The following is a 26,153-nucleotide window of genomic DNA, read 5'->3' as shown; positions in this document are numbered from 1 at the left end:
CTCCATCTCCCGGGTTCAAGCAATTCTCCTGCCTCAGCCTCCTGAGTAGCTGGGAATACCGGCGCACGCCACCACGCCCAGCTAATTTTTGTATTTTTAGTAGAGACGGGGATTTTACTATGTCGGTCAGGCTGGTCCCGAATTCCTGACATCGTGATCCGCCTGCCTCGGCCTCCCAAAGTGCTGGGATTACAGGCGTGAGCCACCGCGCTCGGCCTAAAGCCACGTTTTAAAAGAACAATTTAGGGCTGGCCAGGTCATATTAACTTGGATGATCTCTAATAGCGGAAACCGTTCTTAAACCCGTTTGACAAGTAGGGAACCTGAGGCTTCAAGTGGCAAGAGGTCGCCCACTTTGTTATCGGCAGGCCAGGGAGGGGAAACCAGGACGTTCCAGGGTCTCCAACTCTTTCCCATCTGCTCCTCTTTCAAGAGAAGGAAAAACGGTGCCTTACTGTCTTCAGACATCGCAAGGATCACAAAGATTTCTTTCTTCATGACCCTGCCCTTGCCAGAATTTCCTAGGCTGTTCCACCTCATTCAGCTTCAGGTAGGGAAAGGGATTAGGCCTGGTTCAAAGTTTATTAGTTAATTTCGTTTTATTTAAAAATTGATATCCTTGTGGCTTTTTCATCTCCTTGTAAAAAACTGTCAAACAGTACTGGAAAATAATGCAAAACGTGGCGGAGGTTTCTGTAGGAACCCAGGTTGTCTCAAGCAGTTACTTTGTCCTGCCTGCTTTCCTTTGTCTCTGGGGTGTGAAGACCACGCTCAGCTCTTTCATTGCACTCACACCTTGCACTCACACAGCGTACTCCTCCCAAGTACCTCTGGATGGGGGAAGGGAGGCACATTTCAATTTTTTGTGGAGGAAGTGACAAGGAGGCAGCTGGTTCTGGCCGAGGGGTTCCTGAACCCATCACACACTGAAAGTCCCTACGCGCTACCAAACTCCTGGCTCCAGGTAAAAGAGCTTGCCGTCAGGTCAGCAGGAGATGCTGAGAAAACGAGACGTTGGGAGGACCGCCTGGCTAGAGAGGCCAAGGAGGCGGCAACTCTTTCGTCACGTGACCGGGCCTCGTCTCAGCCCGGGTTTCCCCAGTGCCAGGGCACGTGTGAAGGTTGGACCTTCCGATTGGCTCGGCGGGACCAGTTTGAACGGAGTACGGGAGCCGCGGCGGCTCACCTAAGGCCGCGTTTTTCTTTTTCTTTTTTTTCTTTTTTTTTTTTTTTTAATTCTCTCTCTTTGGCTCCCTCCTTTCGCGCGAGTCTCTGGAGAAGCCGCAGCGCGAGGCGCCGCCGCTGCTGCCCGGGGCCGGGTAAGTGGGCCTCACTGAGAGCCCGACCCTCTTGGCCCCAGCTTGCGTCGACCCCCGCCGGGCACCGGGCCTGCGCCGCGCGCGGCCCGGGCGTCGGGGCCGCGCCCGACCGGGAAAGGCCGGGAACCCGGTTGGGCCCGATCCTGTTGGCAGCGAGAACGGGCCGGGCGGGGGAGGGGGAAACCGAGCCGAGCTTGGGGGGTGGGGCCTCGGTGCCAGGCCAGGTCGGGGCTTCGCGAGAAGAGGGCCAGTGGGGCTGCTGGGGTCGGGCTGGAGGGGATCTGATTGGGGAAAGCGTCTGGGGACTGCTTGGGGCCTGATTGGGGGACGTCGCGAGGATCGGGTGTGTGTAGGGGCCTGTTTCGGTGGGCCTTGGTTGGGTCTGATTGGGGGAGGCCGCACTGAAAAGTTGAGCTGGGCTGGGGGAGGGGAGCTTTTGGGGCCCTGACAGGGAGGGGCGTCAGACTTCGGCTTAGAGGGTTTTCCTGGATCTGACTTCGAGGCATCGCTGGGATCGGTTGAGGGGAATGCCCCGGGGGGTGTTCACCCAGGCCAAACTGGGGGAGGCTGCTAGGATCGGACCAAGGGGTTACCGACTCGAGGTGGTGGGGGGCTCCCGACTCAAGGTGGTGGGGGCCTCGGTTGAACTTGATTGGGAGAGGCTGCAGATATCGTCAGCAGGAGTTACTGCTGACGGAGGCGGAGGGGGTTTCAGGGAGAGCTTGGCCAGACCTTATTGGGGAAGGCTACTGGGATCGTCCAGGGGGCTCCTAGAGTAGGTTGGGTGGGCTTGGCTGCCTCTCATTCGAAGAGGCAACGGAGACCTATCGGGGGACTGCTTTGGGCCTGATTAAGGGGGATTGTTAGAATCTGACTCGGGCACAGAGTGGGGTAGCTGGCATCCACTGAGCTTGAAGGGCCGGGACAGGGGAGGCAGAAGAGATCAGGACGATCGTCTTGGAACCGTGCATCTGAGGAAGCTCATAAATTGGACTAGGGCAGGCAGCCTCTGGGATCTGGTAGAGGTTAAGGGCCGGGTTTCTGGAGAAGGGGACTCTTCAGGGACTGTGCCTGCACCTAAGAGACCACGGGGGCCGGGGCGCTATCACGGTCTGGGGCGGGGCCCCTGGATGTGGAGGCGGATGGGCCCTCGCCCAGCCGCTGCGAGGGAGGCGGAAGCCTTCGGGCTCGGAGTCGGGGTCGGCGGTATGGGCCACCCTGGGACGAGGGCTCTTCGCTGGGTCCCATGAGGATCCGCCGGGCCCCACCGCCGCCGCCTGTAGTTCACTTCCACATCCCCCCTCCCGCGCTCCCGATCCCGCGACTGCGCGGCCGAGGATGGCGCAGCTGGCGGGGACCCCGCACTTTGGCGGGCGTGGATCGAAGGCCTCTGCCTGTCCGCCGAGGGCGTTCCCGTCGTCATGCGGCCACCGCGGCCTCAGGGTCTCCACCTGGGTCTCACACGGAGCCCCAGAGACCCAGCGCTGACCCCGGCCCCTACCCCCGCAGCTTGCCTTGCGCCATGGACTGGCAGCCAGACGAGCAGGGCCTGCAGCAGGTCCTGCAGCTGCTCAAAGACTCACAGTCGCCCAATACAGCCACTCAGCGCATCGTGCAGGATGTATCCTTCCTTCCTTCCGGGGCTGGGGGGACCGGGTAGATGTCTGCAGTTTCTGAAGGCCAGAGGGAGAAAGAGAGGGACAGACTCCCCGCCAGTCCCTAGATTTTTTTCTGCTGTGGGGTGGATCTGCCCCAGAGAAGAATTAGAATTCCTGGGTCCCATTTCCAGAGCTGCAGGGATTATTATCGAAAATGATGAAAATTCCTAATGTTCATTGAACACTAACATCTATTCCATTAACTATTAAGGTAGGACCTGGCCCAACAGCGTGGCTCATGCCAGTAATCAGAGCACTTCAGGAGGCTGAGACAGGTAGATTGCCTGAACCTAGGAGTTTGAGACCCCCCGTCTCCACAAAAAAATAGAAAAGTTAGTTGGGTGTGGTGGCATGCCCCAGGGGATGTTCCCTCTCCTATTTTGTAGGCTGAGGTGGGAGGATGGCTCGAGGCTAGGAACTGGAGGTTGCAGTGAGCTGAGATTGTCCCACTGTACTCCAGCCAGCCTGGGCAACAGAACCAGACCCTGTCTCAAAAAAAAAGATAAATATGCTTGGCGCGGTGGCTCATGCCTGTAATCCCAGCACTTTGGGAGACCTAGGCAAGCGGATCACCTGAGGTTGGGAGTTTGACACCAGCCTGACCAACATGGTGAAACCCCGTGTCTAGTAAAAATACAAAATTAGCCTGGTATGGTGGCTTGAGCCTGTAATCGTAGCTACTCTGGAGGCTGAGGCAGGAGAATTGCTTGAACCCAGGAGGCAGAGGTCGCGGTGAGCTGAGATCATGCCATCACACTCCAGCCTGGGCAACAAGAGCGAAACTCCATCTCAAAAAAAAAAAAAGATATATAAAGATAAAAATTTTAATTCTTGGCCAGGTGCGGTGGCTCACACCTGTAATCCCAGCACTTTGGGAGGCCAAGGCGGGCAGAACACCTGAGATCAGGAGTTTGAGACCAGCCTGACCAACATGGAGAAACCCTGTCTCTACTAAAAATACAAAAATTAAGCCAGGCATGGTGGCGAGTGCCTGTAATCCAAGCTAATCTGGAGGCTGAAACAGGAGAATCGTTTGAACCTGGGAGGTGGAGGTTGTAGTGAGCTGAGATCATGACATGGCACTCCAGCCTGGATGACAAAGCAAGACTGTCGCAAAAAACAAAAAAAATTAAATCTATAAACCGTGAGCATGACTCACCCTAAAATTTGGATTCCCTCTTTTTTTAAAACAAAGCAAAACAAAAAAGCACGGCCTGCTAGTGGGGAGAGCTGACTAGCAGCTGCCACTTTAAGTGGAGTGGGATTCTTCTTCTGTCTCCTGCTCTGACTGGGTCTTCCGGAGTGGATGGGAAACTCAGATATTCCACCCAACTCCTTGTATGAATTTGATGTTTCTGAGGTGCTCTGTGGGCTTATTAGGGGTTTGATGAGCGGGATCCCCCAGGAGCTGGCAGCCTGGTCCCAGGGGTCAGAGATGGTGTCACGTACATAGTGAGGGGCCTGGCCTGGGGAAGGCCTCTGTCTTCGAAGTCCCTTAACAGCCTGGCAGAAACTCAAACAACTCAACCAGTTTCCTGACTTCAACAACTACCTGATTTTCGTCCTGACCAGACTCAAGTCAGAAGGTATGCCCTCTGCTCCCTTCCATGAGATCGGGACCCTGCTTTCTCCCCCGCAGGCCCCTGAACCTTAGCCTTCCTCCTCCCAGATGAGCCAACACGCTCTCTCAGTGGCCTCATCCTCAAGAACAACGTGAAGGCGCACTATCAGAGCTTTCCACCCCCTGTGGCGGACTTCATCAAACAGGAGTGTCTCAACAACATTGGCGATGCTTCCTCGCTCATCCGAGCCACCATTGGTGAGAGGGGCAGGGGGCGTTGGCCTCTGAGGACACACTGAACTCTCACTCTCAGCTAAGAGGCTTCTCAGCATGTTAAGTTACTGCTTCATGGAATGCTCCGGCACCCTATATGGTAGTACTATTACTATGTGACAGATGAGGAAACTGAGGCACTCAGCTATTAAGGGACCTGCCTGGGTAAGCAGCAGAATAGCTGAGGCAGTGCAGGGCCATGCTCTGGAACCACTCTCTCCTGAAATAGTCCTTCTTGCCTCTGAGATAGTCATGCAACATGTAGAGTTTTGAGTTAGGCCCTGGGCTGAGTGCTGAGGTTATAGCAGTTAAAATATGCAGGTATGGCTGGGCGCAGTGGCTCACTCCTGTAATCCCAGCACTTTGAGTGGCTGAGGTGGGTGGATTACAATGTCAGCAGTTCGGGACCAGCCTGAGCAACATGATGAAACCCCGTCTCTACTAAAATACAAAAAATTAGCTGAGTGTGGTGGCGGATGCCTGTAATCCCAGCTATTTGGGAGGCTAAGGCAAGAGAATTGCTTGAACCTGGGAGGCGGAGGTTGCAGCGAGCCTAGATCATGCCACTGCACTTCATCGTGAGCAACAGAGTGAGATTTCGACTCAAAAAAAAAAAAATGCAGGTATTTATGTTTCAGGTGTGACATGAATTAGGTTTTCAGTAGAATGTTTTCTGACTCCTGGAAGGTGGTCTGAGTAAGTTACAGAAAGATGACTAAGAATTGGCCAGGTGCGGTGGCTCGCACCTGTAATCCCAGCACTTTGGGAGGCTGAGGCAGGTGGATCACCTGAGGTTGAGTTCGAGACCAGCCTGACCAACATGGTGAAACCCATCTCTACTTAAAATACAAAACAATTAGCTGGTCGTGGTGGTAAATGTCTGTAATCCCAGCTACCCAGGAGGCTGAGGCAGGAGGAGAATCACTTGAACCTGGGAGGTGGAGGTTGCAGTGAGCCTTGAACTAGCCATTGCATTCCAACCTAGGCAACAAGAGCGAAACTCTGTCATACACAAAAAAATTAACTGAAGCAATTTACCTTAATTATTAATAAATATTTATTTATTTTGCTACTAATAGGTATTAACACTACTGATTGTTATTAACTTAAAGTTTTTTTTTGTTTTTGTTGTTGTTGTTTGAGACTGAGTCTCACTGTCACCCAGGCTAGAGTGCAGTGGCGTGATCTTGGCTCTCTGCATCCTCTGCCTTCCAGGTTCAAGTGATTCTCCTGCCTCAGGCTTCCGAGTAGCTGGGACCACAGGCATGCGCCACCATGCTCGGCTAGTTTTTATGTACTTTTAGTAGAGATGGGGTTTAGTCATGGTGGCCAGGCTGGTCTTGAACTCTTGACCTCAAGTGATCCACCTGCCTGGGCCTCCCACAGTGGTGGGATTACAGGTATGAGCTACTGCACTCTGCTGAACTTAATTTTTTTCCCTTAAATTTATATTAAATTTAGGCAGGGCACAGTGGCTCATGCCTGTAATTCTAGGACTTTGGGAGGCTGAGGCAGGTGGATCACCTGATGTCAGGAGTTTGAGACCAGCCTGGCCAACATGGCAAAACCCCATGTCTCCTAAAAATGGAAAAATTTAGCTGGGCATGGTGGTGGGGGCCTGTAATCCCAGCTACTCAGGAGGCTGAGGTAAGAGAATTGATTGAACCCAGGAAGTAGAGGTTGCAGTGAGCCAAGATCGTGCCACTGCACTCCAGCCTGGATGATGGAGCTAGACTCCATCTCAAAAAAAAGACAAAAACAAAAACTACATCAACTTAAAAAGATTGCTTCTAGGCTGGTCACAGTAGCATTTGCCTATAGTCCCAGCTATTTGGGAGGCTGAGGTGTGACTGTCACTTGAGCCCAGGAGTTTGAGACCTGTCTAGCCAACGTAGTGAGATCCCATCTCTACAAAAAATAAAAATTAGCCGGGCATGGTGCTGTGTACCTGTGGTCCCAACTACTCAGATGGGTGAGGCAGGAGGGTCGCTTGAGCTCGGGAGGTCGAGGCTTCAGTGAGCTGTGATCACACCACTGCATTCCAGCCTGGGTGACAGACAGCAAGACCCTGTCTCAAAAAATAATTAGTTGACTGGGTGCAGTGGCTCACACCTGTTGTCTCAGCACTTTGGGAGTCCGAGGTGGGCAGATTGTCTGAGGTGAGGAGTTTGAGACCAGCCTGGCCAACATGGCAAAACCCTGTCTCTACTAAAAATAGAAAAATTTAGCTGAGTGTGGTGGTGGGGACCTGTAATCCCAGCTACTTAGGAGGTTAAGGCAGGAGAATTGCTTGAACCCCAGAGGCAGAGGTTGCAGTGAGCCGAGATTGTGCCACTGCACCCCAGCTAGGGCAACAGAGCAAGACTCCTTCTCAAAAAAAATGTGACTTTTGGCTGTGTGTGGTGGTTCGAGTCTATAATCCTAGCACTTTGGGAGGCTGAGGCTGGCGGATCACTTGAGGTCAGGAGTTGGAGACCAGCCTGGCCTACATAGTGAAACCCCATCTCTACTAAAAATATAAAACATTAGGCTGGGTGCAGTTGCTCACGCCTGTAATACTAGCAATCCAGGAGGCTGAGGTGAGCGGATCACAAGGTCAGGAGATTGAGACCATCCTGGCCCACATGGTGAAACCCCGTCTTATTTATAAAAAATACTGTGTGTGTGTGTGTGTGTGTGTGTGTGTGTGTGTGTGTAATTAGCTAGGAGTGGTGGTGGTGGGCACCGGGAATCCCAACTACTCAGGAGGCTGAGGCAGGAGATTGGCTTGAGTCTAGGAGGCGGAAGTTGCAGTGAGCCAAGACTGTACCACTGCACTCTAGCCTAGGTGACAGAGATTCCATCTCAAAAAAAAGAGTGACGGGCCGGGCGCGGTGGCTCACGCCTGTAATCCCAGCACTTTGGGAGGCCGAGGTGGGTGGATCACGAGGTCAAGAGATCGAGACCATCCTGGTCAACATGGTGAAACCCCGTCTCTACTAAAAATACAAAAAAAAATTAGCTGAGCATGGTGGTGCGTGCCTGTAACCCCAGCTACTCAGGAGGCTGAGGCAGGAGAAGTGCCTGAACCCAGGAGGTGGAGGTTGCGGTGAGCCGAGATCGTGCCATTGGACTCCAGCCTGGGTAACAAGAGTGAAACTCCGTCTCAAAAAAAAAAAAAAGAGTGACTTTTATTCCTGCAAAAACCCCTTCCCTGGCCACCAGAAGGATCTGGACTTTCTGAGCTCATTCTAGGTGCCAGGCACTGGGCTAAGTCATTGAAACTTCCTGATAATCAGGCCGGGCGCTCACGTCTATAATCCCAGCCCCTTGGGAGGCTGAGGTGGGTGGATCACCTGAAGTCGGGAGTTCGAGACCAGCCTGGCCTACATGGCAAAACTCCATCTCTACTAAAAGTACAAAAATTCACTGGGCATCGTGGTGTGCGCCTGTAATCCCAGCTGCTCAGGAGGCTGAGGCTTGAGAATCACCTGAACGCCGGAGGTGGAGGTTGCGGTGAGCCAAGATCGTGCCACTGCACTCTGGCCTGGATAACAGAGTGAGACTCGTCTCAAAAAAAAAAGCAAAAGAAAAGAAAAGAAAGAAACTTACTGCTAACCTTAGGAGGGTGGTTTTCTTGATCTCTTCTGAGGGCTGAAAGCACTGAGGCACAGATAATGAGGTGATGTGGCTGAGCTGAAGTTACACAGTCCTCAGTGGGTACCTACCCACCGCAGGGAGCACCTTTTTGCCATTTAGTTTCCACCTTTGGGAAACACTGCCATCTCCTGGCAGCAAATGTCTTCTCTGTACTTCACAGAATCCATTTCTGTCACCAGATTTGTGCACTGCCCTGCCCTGGCACCTCAGATGCTTGCTGTATGTAACTCCTGGATGGCTAATAGGCAGTACAAACCGTCCCTGCCACTTTCTTGCCCTTACCTCCTTTCCCTCTTCCCTCCGCCCAGTCTCTGCCCAGCCCCAGTGGCTCCTCACTCGTCTCTTAGCACACCACGCCTGTCCTCACCCCAGGCCTTTGCACCGTAGATTCCCCTGCCTGAGATGCCCTTTCCCAGGAACATGGATGATTCCTCCCAGACCTCCTTCACCTCCTTCAGGTCTTGGTTCAGATATCAAGATGTCACCTTAACAAGGCCTGCTCTGGCCACCCAATCTAAAGTTGCTACCTTCACCTACAGTCCTTTCTCACCATCTTTTCTGCTGTGTTACCCCTCTTAGTCCTTGGCATGTGGCCCCTCTCAGTTCTCTTTTTTTTTTTTGAGACGGAGTTTCACTCTTGTTACCCAGACTGGAGTGCAATGGCACAATCGCGGCTCACCGCAACCTCCGCCTTCTGGGTTCAAGCAATTCTCCTACCTCAGCCTCCTGAGTAGCTGGGACTACAGGCGTGCACCACCATGCCCAGCTAATTTTTGTGTTTTTAGTAGAGATGGGGTTTCACCATGTTGACCAGGATGGTCTCGATCTCTTGACCTCATGATCCACCCGCTTTGGCCTCCCAAAGCCGAAGGCACATGCCACCATGCCCAACTAATTTTTTTTTTTTTTGACATGAAGCTTCACTCTGTCACCCAGGCTAGAGTGCAGTGGCACAATCTTGGCTCAACGCAACTTTCATCTCCGAGATTCAAGCAGTTCTCCTGCCTCAGCCTACTGAGTAGTTGGGACTACAGGCAAGTGCCACCACACCTGGCTCACTTTTTGTATTTTTAGTAGTGCTGGGATTATAGGCATGAGCCACCACGCCCGGCCCTCTTTTTTTTTTTTTTGACATAGGGTCTTGCTCCATTTCAGGCTGGAGTATAGTGGCATGATCTTCACTTTAAACGATTCTCCTGCCTCAGCCTCTTGAATAGCTGGGATTACTGGCGTCCCCCACCATACCTGGCTAATTTTTGTATTTCTAGTAGAGATGGGGTTTCGCCATGTTGGCCAGGCTGGTCTTGAACTCCTGACCACCCACCTGGGCTCCCAAAGTTCTGGGATTACAGGTGTGAGCCACTGTGCCCATCCTCTCCCAGTTTTTTGGCTAATTTTTTACTTCATGGCTTGCTTCCCACTTCCAGGGGTGGGGGTTTTGTGTTTTGCTCTGGGCTGCGCCTCAGGACCTGGAACGGAGTTGGCTCACAGTAAGGCTCAGGGTGCTCACTGAGTCAAAGAGCACCCTTTCTACCTATGTCAAGGGAAGGAGCAGTCGCTAATGCCTGTAATTCCAGTGGTTTTAGAGGCTGAGGCAGGAGAATTGCTCGAGGCCAGGAGTTTTAGGCCATCCTGGAGAACGTAGCGAGATCCCATCTCTACAAAAATTTTAAAAAATTGGTCGGGTGGTTGGCCGGCTGCAGTGGCTCACGCCTGTAATCCCAGCACTTTGGGAGGCCGAGGCAGGTGGATCACAAGGTCAAGAGATCGAGACCATCCTGGCCAAGATGGTGATACCCCATCTCTGCTAAAAATACAGAAATTAGCCAGGCGTGCTGGCAAGTGCCTGTAGTCCCAGCTACTCAAGAGGCTGAGGCAGGAGAATTGCTTGAACTGGGGAGGTGGAGGTTGCAGTGAGCTGAGATCGTGCCGCTGCACTCCAGAGTGAGACTCTGTCTCAAAAAAAAATTAGGCGGGTGATACTTGGGAGTGGTGCCTCACACCTGTAATCCCAGCACTTTGGGCAGCTGAGGCAGGTGGATCACCTGAGGTTGGGAGTTCAAGACCAGCCTGACCAACATGGAGAAACCCTGTCTCTACTAAAAAATACAAAAAAGTTAGCTGGGTGTGCTGGCACATGCCTGTAATCCCAGCTACTTGGGAGGCTGAGGCAGCAGAATTGCTTGAACCCTGGAGGTGGCAGTTGTGGTACGCCGAGATCGCACCACTGCATTCTAGCCTGGGCAACAGGAGCGAAACCTCGTCTCAAACAAAATAAAACAAAACAAAAAAAATCCAGGTGCAGTGGCTCACACCTGTAATCCTAGCACTTTGGGAGTCCTAGGCCACATCAGGAGATTGAGACCATCCTGGCTAACGTGATGAAACTCTGTCTCTACTAAAAATACAAAAAATGAGCCAGGTGTGGTGGCACTTGCCTGTAGTCCCAACTACTCAGTAGGCTGAGGCAGGAGAACTGCTTGAATCTCGGAGGTGAAAGTTGTGTTGAGCCAAGATTGTGCCATTGCACTCTAGCCTGGGTGACAGAGTGAAGCTTCATGTCAAAAAAAAAAAATTAGTTGGGCATGGTGGTATGTGCCTGCAGTCCCAGCTACTCAGGAGGCTGAGGTGGGAAGATGGTTTGAGGCCAGGAGTTTGAGGCTGCTGTGAACTGTGATTATGCCACAGCACTCTAGCCTGGGCAACAGAGCAAACTCTTAATCTCTTAAAAAAAAAAAATGAGAGAGGGATATATAGGGCATACATGGGCTAGGGGACAGAAAGGCAGCTCTGGGGGTGCCCAGTGGGAGAGGGAGGTGCCGGGCAGCCCCCGCCCAGCCTCAGGCAGCGTCCTTTCCCGGCCGCCGCAGGGATTCTCATCACCACCATCGCTTCCAAGGGTGAGCTGCAGATGTGGCCTGAGCTGCTGCCGCAGCTGTGCAACCTGCTCAACTCAGAGGATTACAACACCTGTGAGGTGGGTGAGAAGCCATGGATGGCCAGAGCGGGTATGGGGGGCCCGGACCACCACCCACCTCTGTCTCTCTGTCCCTCTGCACTCAGGGAGCCTTTGGAGCCCTGCAGAAGATCTGCGAAGACTCATCAGAGCTTCTGGACAGCGATGCCCTCAACAGGCCCCTCAACATCATGATCCCCAAGTTCCTACAGTTCTTTAAGCACTGCAGTCCCAAGATCCGGTGGGTACAGCTTCCTGGGGGCTTCCAGGGAGCCTGGAGTGGGCAGAGTCAGGGGTGACCCCTGTGTCTGCTCCCCGCCAGGTCCCATGCCATCGCCTGTGTGAACCAGTTCATCATGGACCGGGCCCAGGCGCTGATGGACAATATCGACACCTTCATCGAGGTGGGCCGCTGGGCTGGGGGTGGGCAGGGCAAGGACCCAGGACCCTTGCAGCTGACCCTGTTCCTCCCTGCAGCACCTATTTGCCCTGGCTGTGGACGATGACCCTGAGGTGCGAAAGAATGTGTGCCGCGCCCTGGTGATGCTTCTGGAAGTGCGGATCGACAGGCTCATCCCCCACATGCACAGCATCATCCAGGTGTGCATGGTCAAGGCCAGCCCAGACAGGCAGGCAGGGGGCTGGTGGCAGGGGTCAGGGAGCCACCCCCAGCCTGGCCAGGCCTCAGCCTATCCTCCCCGCTACAGTACATGCTGCAGAGGACCCAGGACCATGACGAGAACGTTGCCCTTGAGGCCTGTGAGTTCTGGCTGACGCTGGCCGAGCAGCCCATCTGCAAGGAAGTCCTGGCCTCCCATCTGGTCCAGTGAGTGCTGCTACCCACTGTCCCACCCCAGCTTTGACCCCATGCTATGCCTCTGCCTTCCCTTCTGGTCGGCTACTGTGCTTCTCTCAGTCCACATCCTCGTCAGTTTACATTCAGCCTATATTTATGTGAGTAAGAATGCCACTTTTTTTTTTTTTTTGGAGACAGAATCTGGCTCTGTTACCAGGCTGGAGTGCAGTGGCACTCTCTTGGCTCACTGCAACCTCTGCCTCCCGGGTTCAAGTGATTCTCCTGCCTCAGGCTCCCAAGTAGCTGGGATGACAGGCGCACACCACCATGCTCTGCTAATTTTTGTATTTTCAGTAGAGTTGGGGGTTTTATCATGTTAGCCAGGATGGTCTTGATATTGTGACCTCGTGATCTGCCCGACTAAGCCTTTCAAAGTGCCGGGATTACAGGCGTGAGATACTGCACCCAGCCAAGAATCCCACTTTTCAAAGACTTAAAAATTAAGTAACTGATAGGTGGAAAGAAATGAAAAATCAACAAAGGCTTTAGGTATGGCTAGATCCAGGTGCTCAACGGATATGAAAGGTGTGTGTGGTCTCAGATCTGATTGCCTTCTGTTGGCTTCATTCCCAGGCACAACTTTCCCTCCGGGTAGTGCTGTGTAGCCTTCTGTGCCCTTCCAGCGTAGGAACTTCCGAGTAAGGAAATTCTTGACCAGTGTTTCCAACAAAAGTCTTAAAACTGGCCCTCCTTGACAAACTTGGACTGGCCTCTCTCCAAATCATTTTTTTGCCTTTTTATTTTGAGACAAGCTTTTGCTCTGTCATCCAGGCTGGAGTGTAGTGGTATAATCGTGGCTCACTGCAGCCTTGACCTCCCAAGCTGAAACAGTCCTCCCAGGCTGAAGCAATCCTACCACCCCAGCATCCCCAGTAGCTAGGACTACAGGCAGATCCCACCACACCCAGCTAATCTCTTCTAAGCTTTAATAGAGAAGAGGTCTTGCTAAGTTGCCTAGGCTGGTCTCAAACTCCTAGTCTCAAGCAGTCACCCTGTCTTGGTCTCCCAAAGTGTTGGGATTACAGGCGTGAGCCACTGCACCCAACCCCCAAGTCATTATTATTTTATTTATTTGTTTACTTATTTTGAGAGAAGTCTTGCTCTGTTGCCCAGGCTGGAGTGCAGTGGTGCAATCTTGGCTCACTGCGACGTCCACCTTCCAGGTTCAGGCGATTCTCCTGTCTCAGCCTCCGGAGTAGCTGGGATTACAGATGCGTGCCACACACCGGGCTAATTTTTTTTATTTTTTATTTTATTTATTTATTATTTTTACTAATTTTTTTATTTTTAGTAGAGATGTAGTTTCACCATGTTGGCCAGGCTGGTCTTGAACTCCTGACCTCATGATCTGCCCGCCGTGCCTCCCAAAGTGTTGGGAGTACAGATGTGAGCCACCGTGCCTGGCATGCCCATCTAATTTTTGTATTTTTATTTATTTATTTATTTATTATTCATTAGCGGCGAGGTCTCACTGTATTGCTTGGGCTGGTCTCAAAATCATGGGCTCAGGTAATCCTCCTGCATTGGCCTCCCACTGTGCTAGAATGACAGGTGTGAGCCACTGTGCCTGGCCCCGATTTATTGTTGGTAACAGTCTAGGGCTGGGCAGACAGCTCCTGGGGAATGATGAGACCTTGATGAGCAGGTCATTAAAGCTCTGTCACTTCCAACTCTGGGCTGCAGCTGAGGGGCCAACTGCCTGGTCTGTTTGCTCCCCAACCCAGGCTAGTCTAGCCCTGTCTTAGGAAAGTGGCTAGGGATAGGACTGCACGTCCCTGCCTTAATGTTGTGCTAGGGACCAGGCACTATACCAAGATTTTCAGTGTATTCAGTGGTTTGTAGTTCACTGAGTGGCCAGATCTGGGTCAAGAGCTTTCCTGCAGGCTGGGTACCATGGCGGCTTATACCTATAATCCTAGTGCTTGGGGAGGCTGAGGCAGGAGGATTGCATGAGCCCAGGAGTTTGAGGCTGTGGTGAGCTGTGATTGCACCACTGCACTGTAGCCTGGGTGACAACGTGAGACCCTGTTTCTTTTTTTTTTTTTTTTTTTTAAAGATGGGGTTTCACCATGTTGGTGAGGCTAGTCTTAAATTCCCGACTTCAGGTGATCCACCCACCTTGGCCTCCAAAGTGCTTGGATTACAGGCATGAGCCACTGCGCCCGGCCAACCCTGTCTTTTTTTTTGAGACGGAGTTTCGCTCTTGTTACCCAGGCTGGAGTGCAATGGCACGATCTCGGCTCACTGCAACCTCCGCCTCCTGGGTTCAGGCAATTCTCCTGCCTTCAGGCAATTCTCCTGCCTCAGCCTCCTGAGTAGCTGGGATTACAGGCACACGCCACCATGCCCAGCTAATTTTTATATTTTTAGTAGAGACGGGGTTTCACCAAGTTGACCAGGATGGTCTCAATCTTGACCTCGTGATCTACCCGCCACGGCCTCCCAAAGTGCTGGGATTACAGGCGTGAGCCACAGCGCCTGGCTGCCCCTGTTTCTTAAAAAAAAAATCTTTTTGTGGAGCCAGGAGTGGTACCATTTCTGTCCTAATGGTAGCAGCTAAGACTAGGTTCTGATAGTTCCCCAGAGGGAAATGGATTGATGTATGCCTAGTGGTATCGTCGTGTTCTGCAGGGTCTGCTCTGTGGCTGATTGGTGGGCTAGTGACCTGTTGGCATGTGTTTGTCTCCTTCCCAAGCTGTGCCTCCCCCCACCCTTCGCCACGGCCCCTGCATCTCCTTGAACAGCCCCTCTCTCTGCAGGTTGATCCCCATCTTGGTAAATGGGATGAAGTACTCAGAAATTGACATCATCCTGCTCAAGGTCAGGCAGGGCCCACCCCATGGGCATGGGTGTTGTGGCTGGGGTCCCCGAAGTACTTAACAGTCTGCCTGTCCCCCAGGGGGATGTGGAGGAGGATGAGGCCGTCCCCGACAGTGAGCAGGACATCAAGCCACGCTTCCACAAGTCACGCACGGTCACACTGCCCCACGAGGCTGAGCGACCCGATGGCTCCGAGGACGCAGAGGATGACGATGATGATGATGCTCTGTCTGACTGGAATTTGAGTGTGTGCCCCTGCCTGGGGGTGGTGGTGGGGTGGCAAGCCCTGGACTCCCACTTGGGAGGTGATTAGAAGCTGATGTAGAAGCTGATTAGAAGTTGATCGTGAAGATTCTGATCATGATCTCTGATCCTGAGAGTGAAGTCAACGAGGGTTGGCCATCTGCCTGAGGGGCCGCCCTGAGCCTCCCCAATGTCTCCCCCTCCCCAGGGAAGTGCTCAGCGGCTGCACTGGACGTCCTCGCCAATGTCTTCCGGGAGGAACTGCTGCCCCACCTACTTCCGCTACTCAAAGGCCTCCTCTTCCACCCCGAGTGGGTGGTCAAGGAGTCGGGCATCCTGGTGCTGGGCGCCATTGCTGAGGGTGAGTGTGACTGATCTCTGAGCCCCGTGCTGGCATGAGACAGTGGGGCTGGCCTATGGAACCCGCCATGCCATGGCTGAGTTCTCCCTGGAGGCCCGTTCACCTTCCTCCAAAACAGCTCTGAGATCTCAATTCTCCGCTTGGTTTTTGGGCCTGAAAGGAACCCCTGGAACCCCACAATGCAAGGTCTCTTGTTCATTCTTGCAGGCAGGCAATTCTTTCGTGTTGTAAGCATAATTACAGCTGCATGCCTGCCCCGTGCGCTTACGGGCACAAATGCCCTGGGCCCTCGCCACCACCTGATGAGGTGGGTGTTGGATCCTAGTTTCAAAGATGGGGAAACCGAGGTAAAGAAGGATTGATGCCCCTTCTTTCTTTTTTTTTTTTTTTTTGAGATGGAGTCTTGCTCGTTACCCAGGCTGGAGTGCAATGGCGCGATCTCGGCTCACTGCAACCTCCGCCTTTCCTTTCAGCCTCCTGAGTAGCTGGGATTACAGGCATGCACCACCATGCCCAGCTAATGTATTTTTAGTAGAGATGGGGTTTCTCCATGCTGGTCAGGCTGGTCTTGAACTCCAGACCTCGGGTGATCTGCCCACCTCAGCCTCCCAAAGTGCTGGGATTACAGGAATGAACCACTGCACCTGGCCTTGATATCACTTCTTTACAGTCACCCAGGGTGTACCTGGGCCTTAAACCTCTTCCTGGCTGCCAGGCTATCCTGCTAGAGTTAGTAGTAACCTGTGGTAGGTGGTGTTTCATCAGATTCAAATTATTGTCCTGTAATTCGTGGGGTTTTTCATCCCGATGGTATATAAAACTTGTTACAGGCCAGCTCTGTGAGTCTGTTAGAGGCATGACATACCATTGCCTCAGCATCCAGACCTGTGCAAAAGATTTCAGACATGGCAGCAAAAACCCTCAACCTGGTGAACTTTCAGAATTTTTCCAAAATTTGTCTAGTTACAGTGGTACACGCCTGTAATTAATCCCAGCTACTCAGGAGGCTGAAGCAGGACGATTGCTTTAGCCTAGGTATCTGAGACCAGTCTGGGTAACATAGGGAGACCCTGTACAAAAAAATTTTTCAAAACCAGGTGTGGTGGCTCGTGCCTGCAATTCTAGTACTTCGGGCGGCTGAGGCAGGCAGATCGTTTGAGCCTAGGTGTTCAAGACCGGCCTGGGAATTACAGCGAGACTTCATAATTACAACAGAAAAAAACCTGTTAAAAGTAGCCAGCATGGTGGTGTGTGACTGTGGTCCCAGATACTTGGGAGGCTGAGGTTGGTGGGAGGTTGAGGCCACAGTGAGCCATGATTGCGCCACTGTATTCCAGTGTGCGGAAGCACAGTGACACCCTGTCTCAAAAAAAAAAAGGAAATGTTTCCATGTGTAATATGTGTTTAATGTATCTCATATTTCACCTTAATAGGTTATATATTATGCCACACGTGTGCATATGTTAATATATTAATAGATTACATGAGCTGTATTACTTTTTTTTTTTTTTGAGATGGAGTCTCACACCCTTAATGTCCAGGCTGGAGTACAGTGGCGTGATCTCAGCTCACTGCAACCTCTGCCTCCCAGGTTGAAGCGATTCTCCTGCCTTAGCCTCCCAAGTAGCTGGAATTACAGGCACCTGCCACTATGCCTGGCTAATATTTTTATATTTTCAGTAGAGACGGGGTTTCACCATGTAGGCCAGGTTGGTCTTGAACTCCTGACCTCAGGTGATCCCCCTGTCTCAGCCTCCCAAAGTGCTGTAATTACAGGCGTGAGACACTGCACCTGGCCTGTGTTATATGTTGGTGGTAAAAAGATCTATAGGAGTTGAACCCAAACTGGTAAACATAGATCTTTTGTCTTGGGATGTGCTATTATCTTTATTCTCTCTTTTGTTTTGTTTTTTTTTTTTTTTTGAGATGGAGTTTCGCTGTCGTTACCCAGACTGGAGTGCAATGGCAGGATCTCGGTTCACTGCAACCTCTGCCTTCTGGGTTCAAGCAATTCTCCTGCCTCAGCCTCCGGAGTAGCTGGGATTACAGGCACGCACCACCATGCCCAGCTAATTTTTGTATTTTTAGTAGAGACGGGGTTTTACCTTGTTGACCAGGATGGTCTCGATCTCTTGACCTCGTGATCCACCCGCCTCAGCCTCCCAAAGTGCTGGGACTATAGGCGTGAGCCACCACGCCTGGCATTTTTATTCTCTTTAAATAAAAGCACAGTGTTCGTGATCTTAAAATTAAAAAAAAACGGCAGGGGTTGGGTATAGTGGCTTAAGCACTCTGGGAGGCCGAGGCAGGCAGATCACCTGAGGTCAGGAGTTAAAAAGACCAGCCTGGCCAACATGGTGAAACTCTGTCTCTACTAAAAAAAAGAAAAATTAGCCAAGCATGGTGGCCCTCACCTGTAGTCCTAGCTACTCGGCAGACTGAGGCACAAGAATTGCTTGAACCTGAGAGGCAGAGGTTTTGGTGGGCCGAGATTGCACCACTGCACTCCTCCCTGGGGGACAGAGCAAGACTCTGTCTCAAAGAAAACATTAAAAAATTTAAAAATTAAACAAAAATAAAGAGAAATAGAAAAACCACAAATGGCTGGGCACCTGTAATTGCAGCACTTTGGGAGGCTGAGGCAGGTGGATCACATGAGGTCAGGAATTCGAGACCAGTCAGTCTGGCCAACGTGGTGAAACCCAGCCTCTACTAAAAATAGAAAACTTAGCTGGGCATGGTGGCAGGCGCCTGTAATCCCAGCTATTTGGGAGGCTGAGGCAGGAAAATCACTTGAACCCGGGAGGCAGAGGTTGCAGTGAGCCGAGATCACGCCATTGCACTCTAGCCTGGGCGACAGAGTGAGACTCCATCTCAAAAAAACAAAAAAAGAAAGAAAAGAAAAATCATGAACATCTAAGAAGGGTTTCAAATGCAAAGTGCCTTCCTTCCATCTGGGTCACTGCTGCCCCATAAAACCCCACTCACTATGTAACGGAGCCAATTTTGAATTAATGCATGACTGGACAAGATAACATGGGGCTCTGGGATGAGATGCTTCTGCTGTTTCCCCTCCTGCACCTGCCTTTCACTGGGTCTGTGAAATGCATTCTGGGCCAGTGATTTAACCTCCAAGTCTCAGTACCCTGTATGTTCTGTGTGGCTGACTCTTTCTCTCCATAGGGTGGGTGTGGCTGGGCCCAGCTTACTCCTGGGGCCCAGTCAAACTGCCCCCTCCTGTCTCCCTTTCCTTGTAGGCTGCATGCAGGGCATGGTACCCTACCTGCCTGAGCTGATCCCACACCTGATCCAGTGCCTGTCGGACAAGAAGGCCTTGGTCCGCTCCATCGCCTGCTGGACACTGAGCCGCTATGCCCACTGGGTGGTCAGCCAGCCGCCTGATATGCACCTCAAGCCCCTGATGACAGAGCTGCTCAAACGCATCCTGGATGGCAACAAGAGGGTGCAAGAGGCAGCCTGCAGGTGACCCTGTACCCCTGGTCCCGCAGCCCCCACTCTCCTCCAGGCCACCCTCTGGGAAGTGATGACACCTATGACTGTTGATGTGGCAGTGATTTCTCTGATATTCGTACTGGCTGATCCTGAGTTGCCCTCCCCCACTGCCCATGGCCCACTGCCACCTGCCATAGTCCACTGAGCCCTCTGCCTTGTCCTCCCTCCCACCAGTGCTTTTGCCACCCTGGAGGAAGAGGCCTGCACGGAGCTGGTGCCCTACCTCAGCTACATCCTGGATACCCTCGTCTTTGCCTTTGGCAAATACCAGCACAAGAACCTGCTCATCCTCTACGACGCCATTGGCACCCTGGCTGACTCTGTAGGCCACCACCTCAACCAGCCGGTGAGACCCCAGAGCGGCTCCCGCCTCCCAATCCCCATGCCTCTGCGCATCCAGTGACCTAGTGGCAACTCGGTGTTGCATGCCAGGGACATGGCCGTGAACTTGACAGGCAGACAGACCCAGCCCCACCCTCACCCTGCTACCAGTCTAGTGGGGGAGACAGTTATGAGACAGCATGTAAGTGCTGTGCTTTCGGAACCAGGAGGCGGTGACCCAGGATCCCAGGGGGTGGGGTAAGGAGGGCAGTGCTTGCACAGGGGAGAAGAATGAAGGCCTTGAGGTCTGGCCAGATGGCAGGCCTTGCATGGTCCCCTGAGCCACAGCGAGGCACCCAGGCCTCGTCACTGGGGCAATAGGTGCCTGAGTTACAGTCTGCCACCCCGACCCAGGGAGCACCAATTTCCTGCTTCTTCCCTAGGAATACATCCAGAAGCTGATGCCCCCACTGATCCAGAAATGGAATGAACTCAAGGACGAAGACAAGGACCTCTTCCCCCTGCTGGAGGTGAGTGGGCTTCTGCCCTTCTCCAGAAGCCCATCCCGCCTGCCCCGCCTGAGTTCTCCCCACCTGCCTTTCTCCCTGCCAGTGTCTGTCATCGGTGGCCACTGCCCTGCAGAGCGGCTTCCTGCCTTACTGTGAGCCTGTCTACCAGCGCTGTGTCACCCTGGTGCAGAAGACACTGGCTCAGGCCATGGTGAGCACCCCCAGGCCCGTCACCTGTGCTTCTGCATCGGCCTGCCCCGGGCCTGCTCCACTCACACTCACCCATGCCCCTGACCCCATCTGTGTCTAGATGTACACCCAGCACCCCGAGCAGTATGAGGCTCCTGACAAGGACTTCATGATTGTGGCTCTGGATTTGCTCAGCGGCCTGGCTGAGGGCCTGGGTGGTCACGTGGAGCAGCTGGTGGCCCGCAGCAACATCATGACACTACTGTTCCAGTGCATGCAGGTGGGTGGGAACGTGGACAGTGGTGACATGCAGCAGCCTCTGTGGGCTGCCTCTGGCGGGGACTCAGGGCCTGGTTGTGCCCAAAGGAAGTCAGGGAAAAGGGGCTGGGACCATTCTAATTATTTTAAAAAGTGATCCTGAAGGCCGAGGCAGGAGGATTGCTTGACCCCAATAGTTTGAGACCAGCCTTGGCACCATAGTGAGACCCCAGTTCTATTAAAAAAAAAAAAATAGCTGGGATTACAGGTGTCCACCATCATGCCCAGCTAATTTTTGTATTTTTTAGCAGAGACAGGGTTTCATCATGTTGGTCAGGCTGGTCTCAAACTCCTGACCTGAAGTGATCTGCCCACGTTGGCCTCCCAAAATACTGGGATTACAGGCTTGAGCCACTGTGCCTGTCCCCCACCCCCCCTTTTTTTTTTGAGACAGAGTCTCACTCCGTCACCCAGGCAGGAGTGCAATGGTGCGATTTTGGCTCATTGCAACCTCTGCCTCCCAGGTTCAAGTAATTCTCCTGCCTCAGCCTGTCAGAAATCTGGGACTACAGGTTTGCCACCATGTCTGGCTAATTTTTTTGTATTTTTAGTAAAGATGGGTTTTTGCCATGTTGGCCAGGCTCGTCTCAAACTCCTGAGCTCAAATGATCTGTCTGCCTTGGCCTCCCAAAGTGCTGGGATTATGGGCATGAGCCATTGTGCCCAGCCCTAACAGTGTGCCAGTTTATATCAACAACTTGCACATCTGTAGATTTTGATATCTACAGGGACTTGGGAAAGAATCCCCCACGGACACTGAGGGATGACTGTTGGGGCTCTGCCATCTCCGGTTTGCGGGTATGGGCTGGATGCTAGGAACAGCTGGGAGCCCTAGCACTGGAAAGTGGCAGAGGGACTGTGCCCCCTCAGCTGTCCTGGTTGGGAGGAGGGGAGTCCAGCCACACTGATCTTTCTTGAATCCCCAGGACTCAATGCCCGAGGTCCGGCAGAGCTCCTTTGCCCTCTTGGGAGACCTCACCAAAGCCTGCTTTATCCACGTCAAGCCCTGTATCGGTACGACACTCGCCTTGTTCCTAGCCCATGACCTTAGCCCCGGCCTCAAGTGATGGAGAGAAATGCCCAGGGAGGACTGTGACCAAATTGGGATGTATTCGTACTGTCTGATGGGGCCTGTTGGACTAGGTCCTGTAGCTTACCCTGGCTGTCCCTCCTGCTCAGCATCCCTGTTTCTCCCCACCAGCCGAGTTCATGCCCATTTTGGGCACCAACCTGAACCCAGAGTTCATCTCAGTCTGCAACAACGCCACCTGGGCCATTGGTGAAATCTGCATGCAGATGGGTGAGTGCCCTGCAAGTGGTAACAGGCCCCTCCCTATTGGCCTGTTCTCAAACTGGGGGCGGGAGCCTAGCTCTGACTGACAGCTCCCTTCAAGGGAAGTCTCTGATTGGGGGGTCATCAGAGGTGAAGCCAGGCAGAAAGGCCATTTGTGATTGGCTTCTCCAAAGAAAAGGGACAGGAGGGCTGTTTCTATTGGACTGTTTTGTGTAGTTGGCTAAAAGACTCATTTGGATTGGTTGGGTGACTTGGGTAGCCTAAGGTGAGAACACGCTGCCCAAGTCAAAGGAAAAGAAGCCCAAGGGTCTGGGTCTGGTTGGCCAGGCATTCTGGGTGGGGATGAGCCAGAGAAGGTCTTTAGTTCCCTTACTGGTAGTGGTTGGCCAGTCTCTGGCTGGAACTGGACTGAATGACGGGGCGGCCCCCTGGCCCCCAGTGGGTGGAGAAGGCTGTGCAGGACCCTGATTGAGTGCTCCCCTAGGGGCAGAGATGCAGCCTTATGTGCAGATGGTCCTCAACAACCTGGTGGAAATCATTAACCGACCCAATACACCCAAGACACTGCTGGAAAACACAGGTGGGCACCCAGCCTGGCTGCTGCCTGTAAGGAAGGAAGGGAAAAAGGGAGGAAGGGAGGAAGGTGGGTGCAGAGACCTGGGAAGATAGATGCAGAGAGACATGGGAAGAGACTCAGGTGGGTTGGGAAGGATCCCTGGCAGCGCCAAGCCTGGGTGACCAGGCTGGCTGCCGGAGCCATTCCCTTGGGGCCCATGGGGCGGGGGCTCAGTGCCTCCTGCCAGAGGCCCCGCCACGTACTGTCCCGGGGCCGCTCGGGGTTGCAGGTCGCCTGATGAGTCCCTCTGCCATTCCAGCCATTACCATCGGCCGCTTGGGCTACGTGTGCCCCCAGGAGGTGGCACCCATGCTGCAGCAGTTCATCCGGCCTTGGTGTGTGTCTGCGTGTCGAGCCTGACCCCCTCCCTCACCTGTGCACTCCCAGCCCCATCTGCCTACTGGCTCCCTGCCCCACCCCACCCATAGATGCCTGTCCCAGGCCCACTCAGTGATCCCCAGTGACCCAGACCTCCACAGATGCATGCCCGGCCTGCCCTCTGACCTCTAGCTGCTCACCTTCTCACAGGTGCACGTCCCTCAGGAACATCAGGGACAACGAAGAGAAGGACTCAGCCTTCCGTGGCATCTGCATGATGATCGGTGTCAACCCGGGGGGCGTTGTGCAGGTTGGGGCAGCTGGGCTCTGAGGGCAGGTGCGGGTGCTGGGCTTGGGCGGCCCCTCACCTGGGATCCGTCACGTTTCAGGACTTTATTTTCTTCTGCGACGCTGTAGCCTCCTGGGTGAGCCCGAAGGATGACCTTCGGGACATGTTTTATAAGGTGAGGCTCTGACTGTGCAGTCAGGGAGGAGACCCTCTGGTAACAATGGGATTTGCGGGGATGGGGGAAGAGGCGCACTCTTTTACTCCTGACTGCCCCTCACCACCACCCTCCCCATAGATTCTCCACGGCTTCAAAGACCAAGTTGGGGAAGATAACTGGCAGCAGTTCTCCGAGCAATTCCCGCCGCTGCTCAAGGAGAGGCTGGCGGCCTTCTACGGGGTCTAGGTGATCATGGAGACTACCAGGTGAGGAGGCCGCAGCTGGCGGGCCAGCACTGTCTTGGGGCTGAAAGGTCCCAGGCCATGACCTCCCTTCTCCCCCTGCAGGTTTCTGTCTGCGTTGTCGTCGGAGGGATTACTGGGGAGCGTGCTGCATCCAGAAGTTGCTGTGCCCTGGTTGAGGGGGGTTAGGGAGGAGTGAGTGGGACTCAAATCCAGATGCCTTCCCCGTCCGTCTGTCCACCTGCCCTGTTGGCAGGTGGGTGGGGCCACCATGCTCATCCTACACACGGGGAGGGGGGGACTTCTGGTGGGCAAGGGCCCCTGGGCTCTAATGGGGTCATCTCCTGCAGCCCACTTGGGCCAGCTACATGGGAGGGAGGAATCTACACAGCTGACCAAGTCCAGCTTCGGATGAGGTGAGGGAGGAGCAGGTCGGGAGGGGGGCCCTTGTAGGGACGTGTACACTCACACGGACACATGTGGCCACACGCATGTGCGGGTGCCATAACCGGCGAGGCTGGGCCAGCCGCTCCACCATTTTCCCGACTGCATGGAGACAGTAGAATTAGTGAACCCCTGAGTTAACCCGTAAGGCCTTCCATGTAACCTGCATCTAGAGTTTAAGAAGCTTCTGCTGTTTTGCCGGAATTGGTGGTGACTGGGGAGGGCTGGGTGGGTGGGGGGCCTCAGGCGGGATCCCGGGGCGGGGGGAGGAGGATGGTGACCTTAGGGGGTCGCCCTGTCAGCACGCACATGCTTGGGACCCGCTCCACACACTCCCTGCCAGCTTTGTCAGCTGGTGTGTCTCCGTCCTTGTCCTAGCCCACCTTGCAGGGTGGGGACCACTGGAGTGGCTGGGGCTGGCCAGAGGAGGTCACCCTTTCTCCTTCCTGTGTGCTCCAGTCAGTGGCTTTTGAAGACGCTGGGTTGGGACTTTTTTCCTGAAGAGAGCTGGGTGCAGCCAGAGCTACCGGCACCTACCCCCAGCCTCTCTCTAAGCAGCTTCAGGGGCAGTCCGTTTCTCTATGCTTTTGAAAGCCCCCTTCTCATGTTGTGGGCCTGAGTTTTAACTCAAGGGCCTGGGCAGGGGCATTTGATTGATGATGACAGAAGACAAAGGTTTATGCTTTGCCAACAGGAGGGAAAACCAAGGCTTGGTAGAAGGAAAAGGTGGTATGTCCCCTGTTCCCCACCCCATATCCCTGGGACTTCCTGCTCATCATAGTACCCAGTGAGCCCACAGATCCTACTAGACTGGGTCAGCAATTCTAGAAAACCTTCCTGAATAGTCTGGGGACATGGTCAAGGTGGGAGGGGCTCCCCTAGAAAGGGAGGGGGGCATAGTTACTTTCCAGTTGACCAGAAAGCTGGGCATTTTTCCCCATTTTTTTCCTTTCCTACCTTCTACTTTTGGGGGCCCCTTGTGTTTTGGGGTTTGACTGGAGTTTCACATCCTGGGGCCTGCTCCATCCATCTCTGCTCGGCCCCAGACCCCGTCCATCCTAGCCCTGTCTTAACCATAGTCAGGGTCAGGCCCTGCCTCTATTCCAGGGGGCACTCAGTGCACATTCCATAAATTAGCTGGGTGTCCCTGCACGCCCACCCCATGAAACTTGAGCAGGTCTCTGGAAGCCATTTGTAAAAAAAAAAAAAAAAAAAAAAAAAAAAAAAAGTTTAAAAAATACCTTTTAATTTTCTGGTAATTCCAGTTTTTTTGGAGCATCCTCTGCTGGGTCTTGGGGTGTGTGAATGGACTGGCAGTCTGATGGGATTGGTAACCCCTCTCTACTCAAGATGGGGGCCTCCAAACGCCTTCAGGGAAGGGGAGCCTGGTTCTTACTTTCCTTTCCTTTTTTTTAAAAAAAAACTATTTAATTTTTTTATTTATTTTTGGTTATTTTTTGCACAATGAAGTTTCAGCTTCTCAACCTTCTCCCCTACCCAGGGCTGTGGACCCAGACTGGCCTTGAGCCACAGTCCCTCTTTCCCTCCTCACCCTCTTCCCTCTGCGGGCTCCCGGGTCTGTCCATTTGTTACTGTGCTGTGCTGGGGATTGGCGCCGAGGTGGCGTGAGATTCCACTTGTGTAGAACTTTGTTGAGTAAAGATCAGTTTCTTGTGAACCCCTTAGTCTGTGGCTTCCTGTGTCCTTGGCTTTGGTAGTGAAGAAATGTGGGGGCGGCCAGGATGCTTGAGAGTGGGAAGACAGATGAATGTGAAAGATGGAAGATTAAATTTGTGACATATATGAAATGTGCAGCTCATTCTCTGGGACATCAGCTTACTAAGTGTGAGCCATTAGTGTCACAGCCCAGCTACAAGTTGCCCCTCTGCCATGCTGTAAACTGAGTGGTCAGGGGTGAGGCCTTGCCGTACTCTTATCAGCTGACCCTGGGTCAAGATTTTTATAGAAGGCTCAGCCCAGCCCCAGGCCTGAGAGAAATTTATTTATTTATTTTTATTTTTATTTTTTTGAGATGGAGTCTCACTCTGTTCCCCAGGCTGGAGTGCAGTGGTGTGATTTCAGCTCACTGTAACCTCCACCTCCTGGGTTCAAGCAGTTCTCTACCTCAGCCTCCCGAGTAGCTGGGATTACAGGTGCCTGCCACCACACCCAGCTGATTTTTTTTTTTTTTTTTTTGTATTATTAGTAAGGATGGGGTTTCACTATGTTGGCCAGGCTGGTCTTGAACTCCTGACCT

General features: G+C 53.1%; 1 protein-coding gene and 2 non-coding genes across 5 annotated transcripts; all 3 read left to right on the top strand.

Moving 5' to 3' along the window:
- The first annotated feature begins 1,256 nt into the window (after positions 1-1,256).
- TNPO2 (transportin 2) lies at positions 1,257-25,574 on the top strand. 3 transcript variants are annotated; one of them, XM_035285292.3, is made up of 25 exons: positions 1,257-1,319; positions 2,829-2,940; positions 4,488-4,563; positions 4,647-4,796; positions 11,321-11,427; positions 11,514-11,647; positions 11,729-11,810; positions 11,884-12,006; positions 12,114-12,232; positions 15,022-15,082; positions 15,162-15,327; positions 15,534-15,686; positions 18,944-19,169; positions 19,374-19,545; positions 19,964-20,050; positions 20,133-20,240; positions 20,340-20,498; positions 21,463-21,550; positions 21,738-21,836; positions 22,315-22,410; positions 22,706-22,781; positions 22,975-23,074; positions 23,154-23,228; positions 23,349-23,476; positions 23,558-25,574. In XM_035285292.3, the coding sequence occupies exons 2-24, from the start codon at positions 2,842-2,844 to the stop codon at positions 23,454-23,456; spliced, it is 2,664 nt and encodes an 887-aa protein (XP_035141183.2). In that variant the 5' UTR covers positions 1,257-1,319; positions 2,829-2,841; the 3' UTR covers positions 23,457-23,476; positions 23,558-25,574. The 3 variants fall into 3 exon arrangements, with proteins under 3 accessions (XP_035141183.2, XP_035141184.1, XP_035141188.1); XM_035285293.3 differs by having other exon boundaries at positions 22,676-22,781; XM_035285297.3 differs by lacking the exon at positions 1,257-1,319 and having other exon boundaries at positions 1,782-2,940; positions 23,349-23,450; positions 23,558-24,096.
- LOC118150376 (small nucleolar RNA SNORD41) lies at positions 19,222-19,291 on the top strand. The gene has a single exon (XR_004738483.1). It is a non-coding gene; the product is annotated as a small nucleolar RNA SNORD41 (small nucleolar RNA).
- On the top strand, positions 21,592-21,668 carry LOC128930577 (small nucleolar RNA ZL2). Its single transcript, XR_008478811.1, has one exon. It is a non-coding gene; the product is annotated as a small nucleolar RNA ZL2 (small nucleolar RNA).
- Positions 25,575-26,153: the final 579 nt, after the last annotated feature.

Source organism: Callithrix jacchus, chromosome 22 (genome assembly GCF_049354715.1).
Source record: "Callithrix jacchus isolate 240 chromosome 22, calJac240_pri, whole genome shotgun sequence".
NCBI classification, from domain to species: Eukaryota; Metazoa; Chordata; class Mammalia; order Primates; family Cebidae; genus Callithrix; species Callithrix jacchus.
This window is presented reverse-complemented; position numbering and strand designations above follow the sequence as displayed.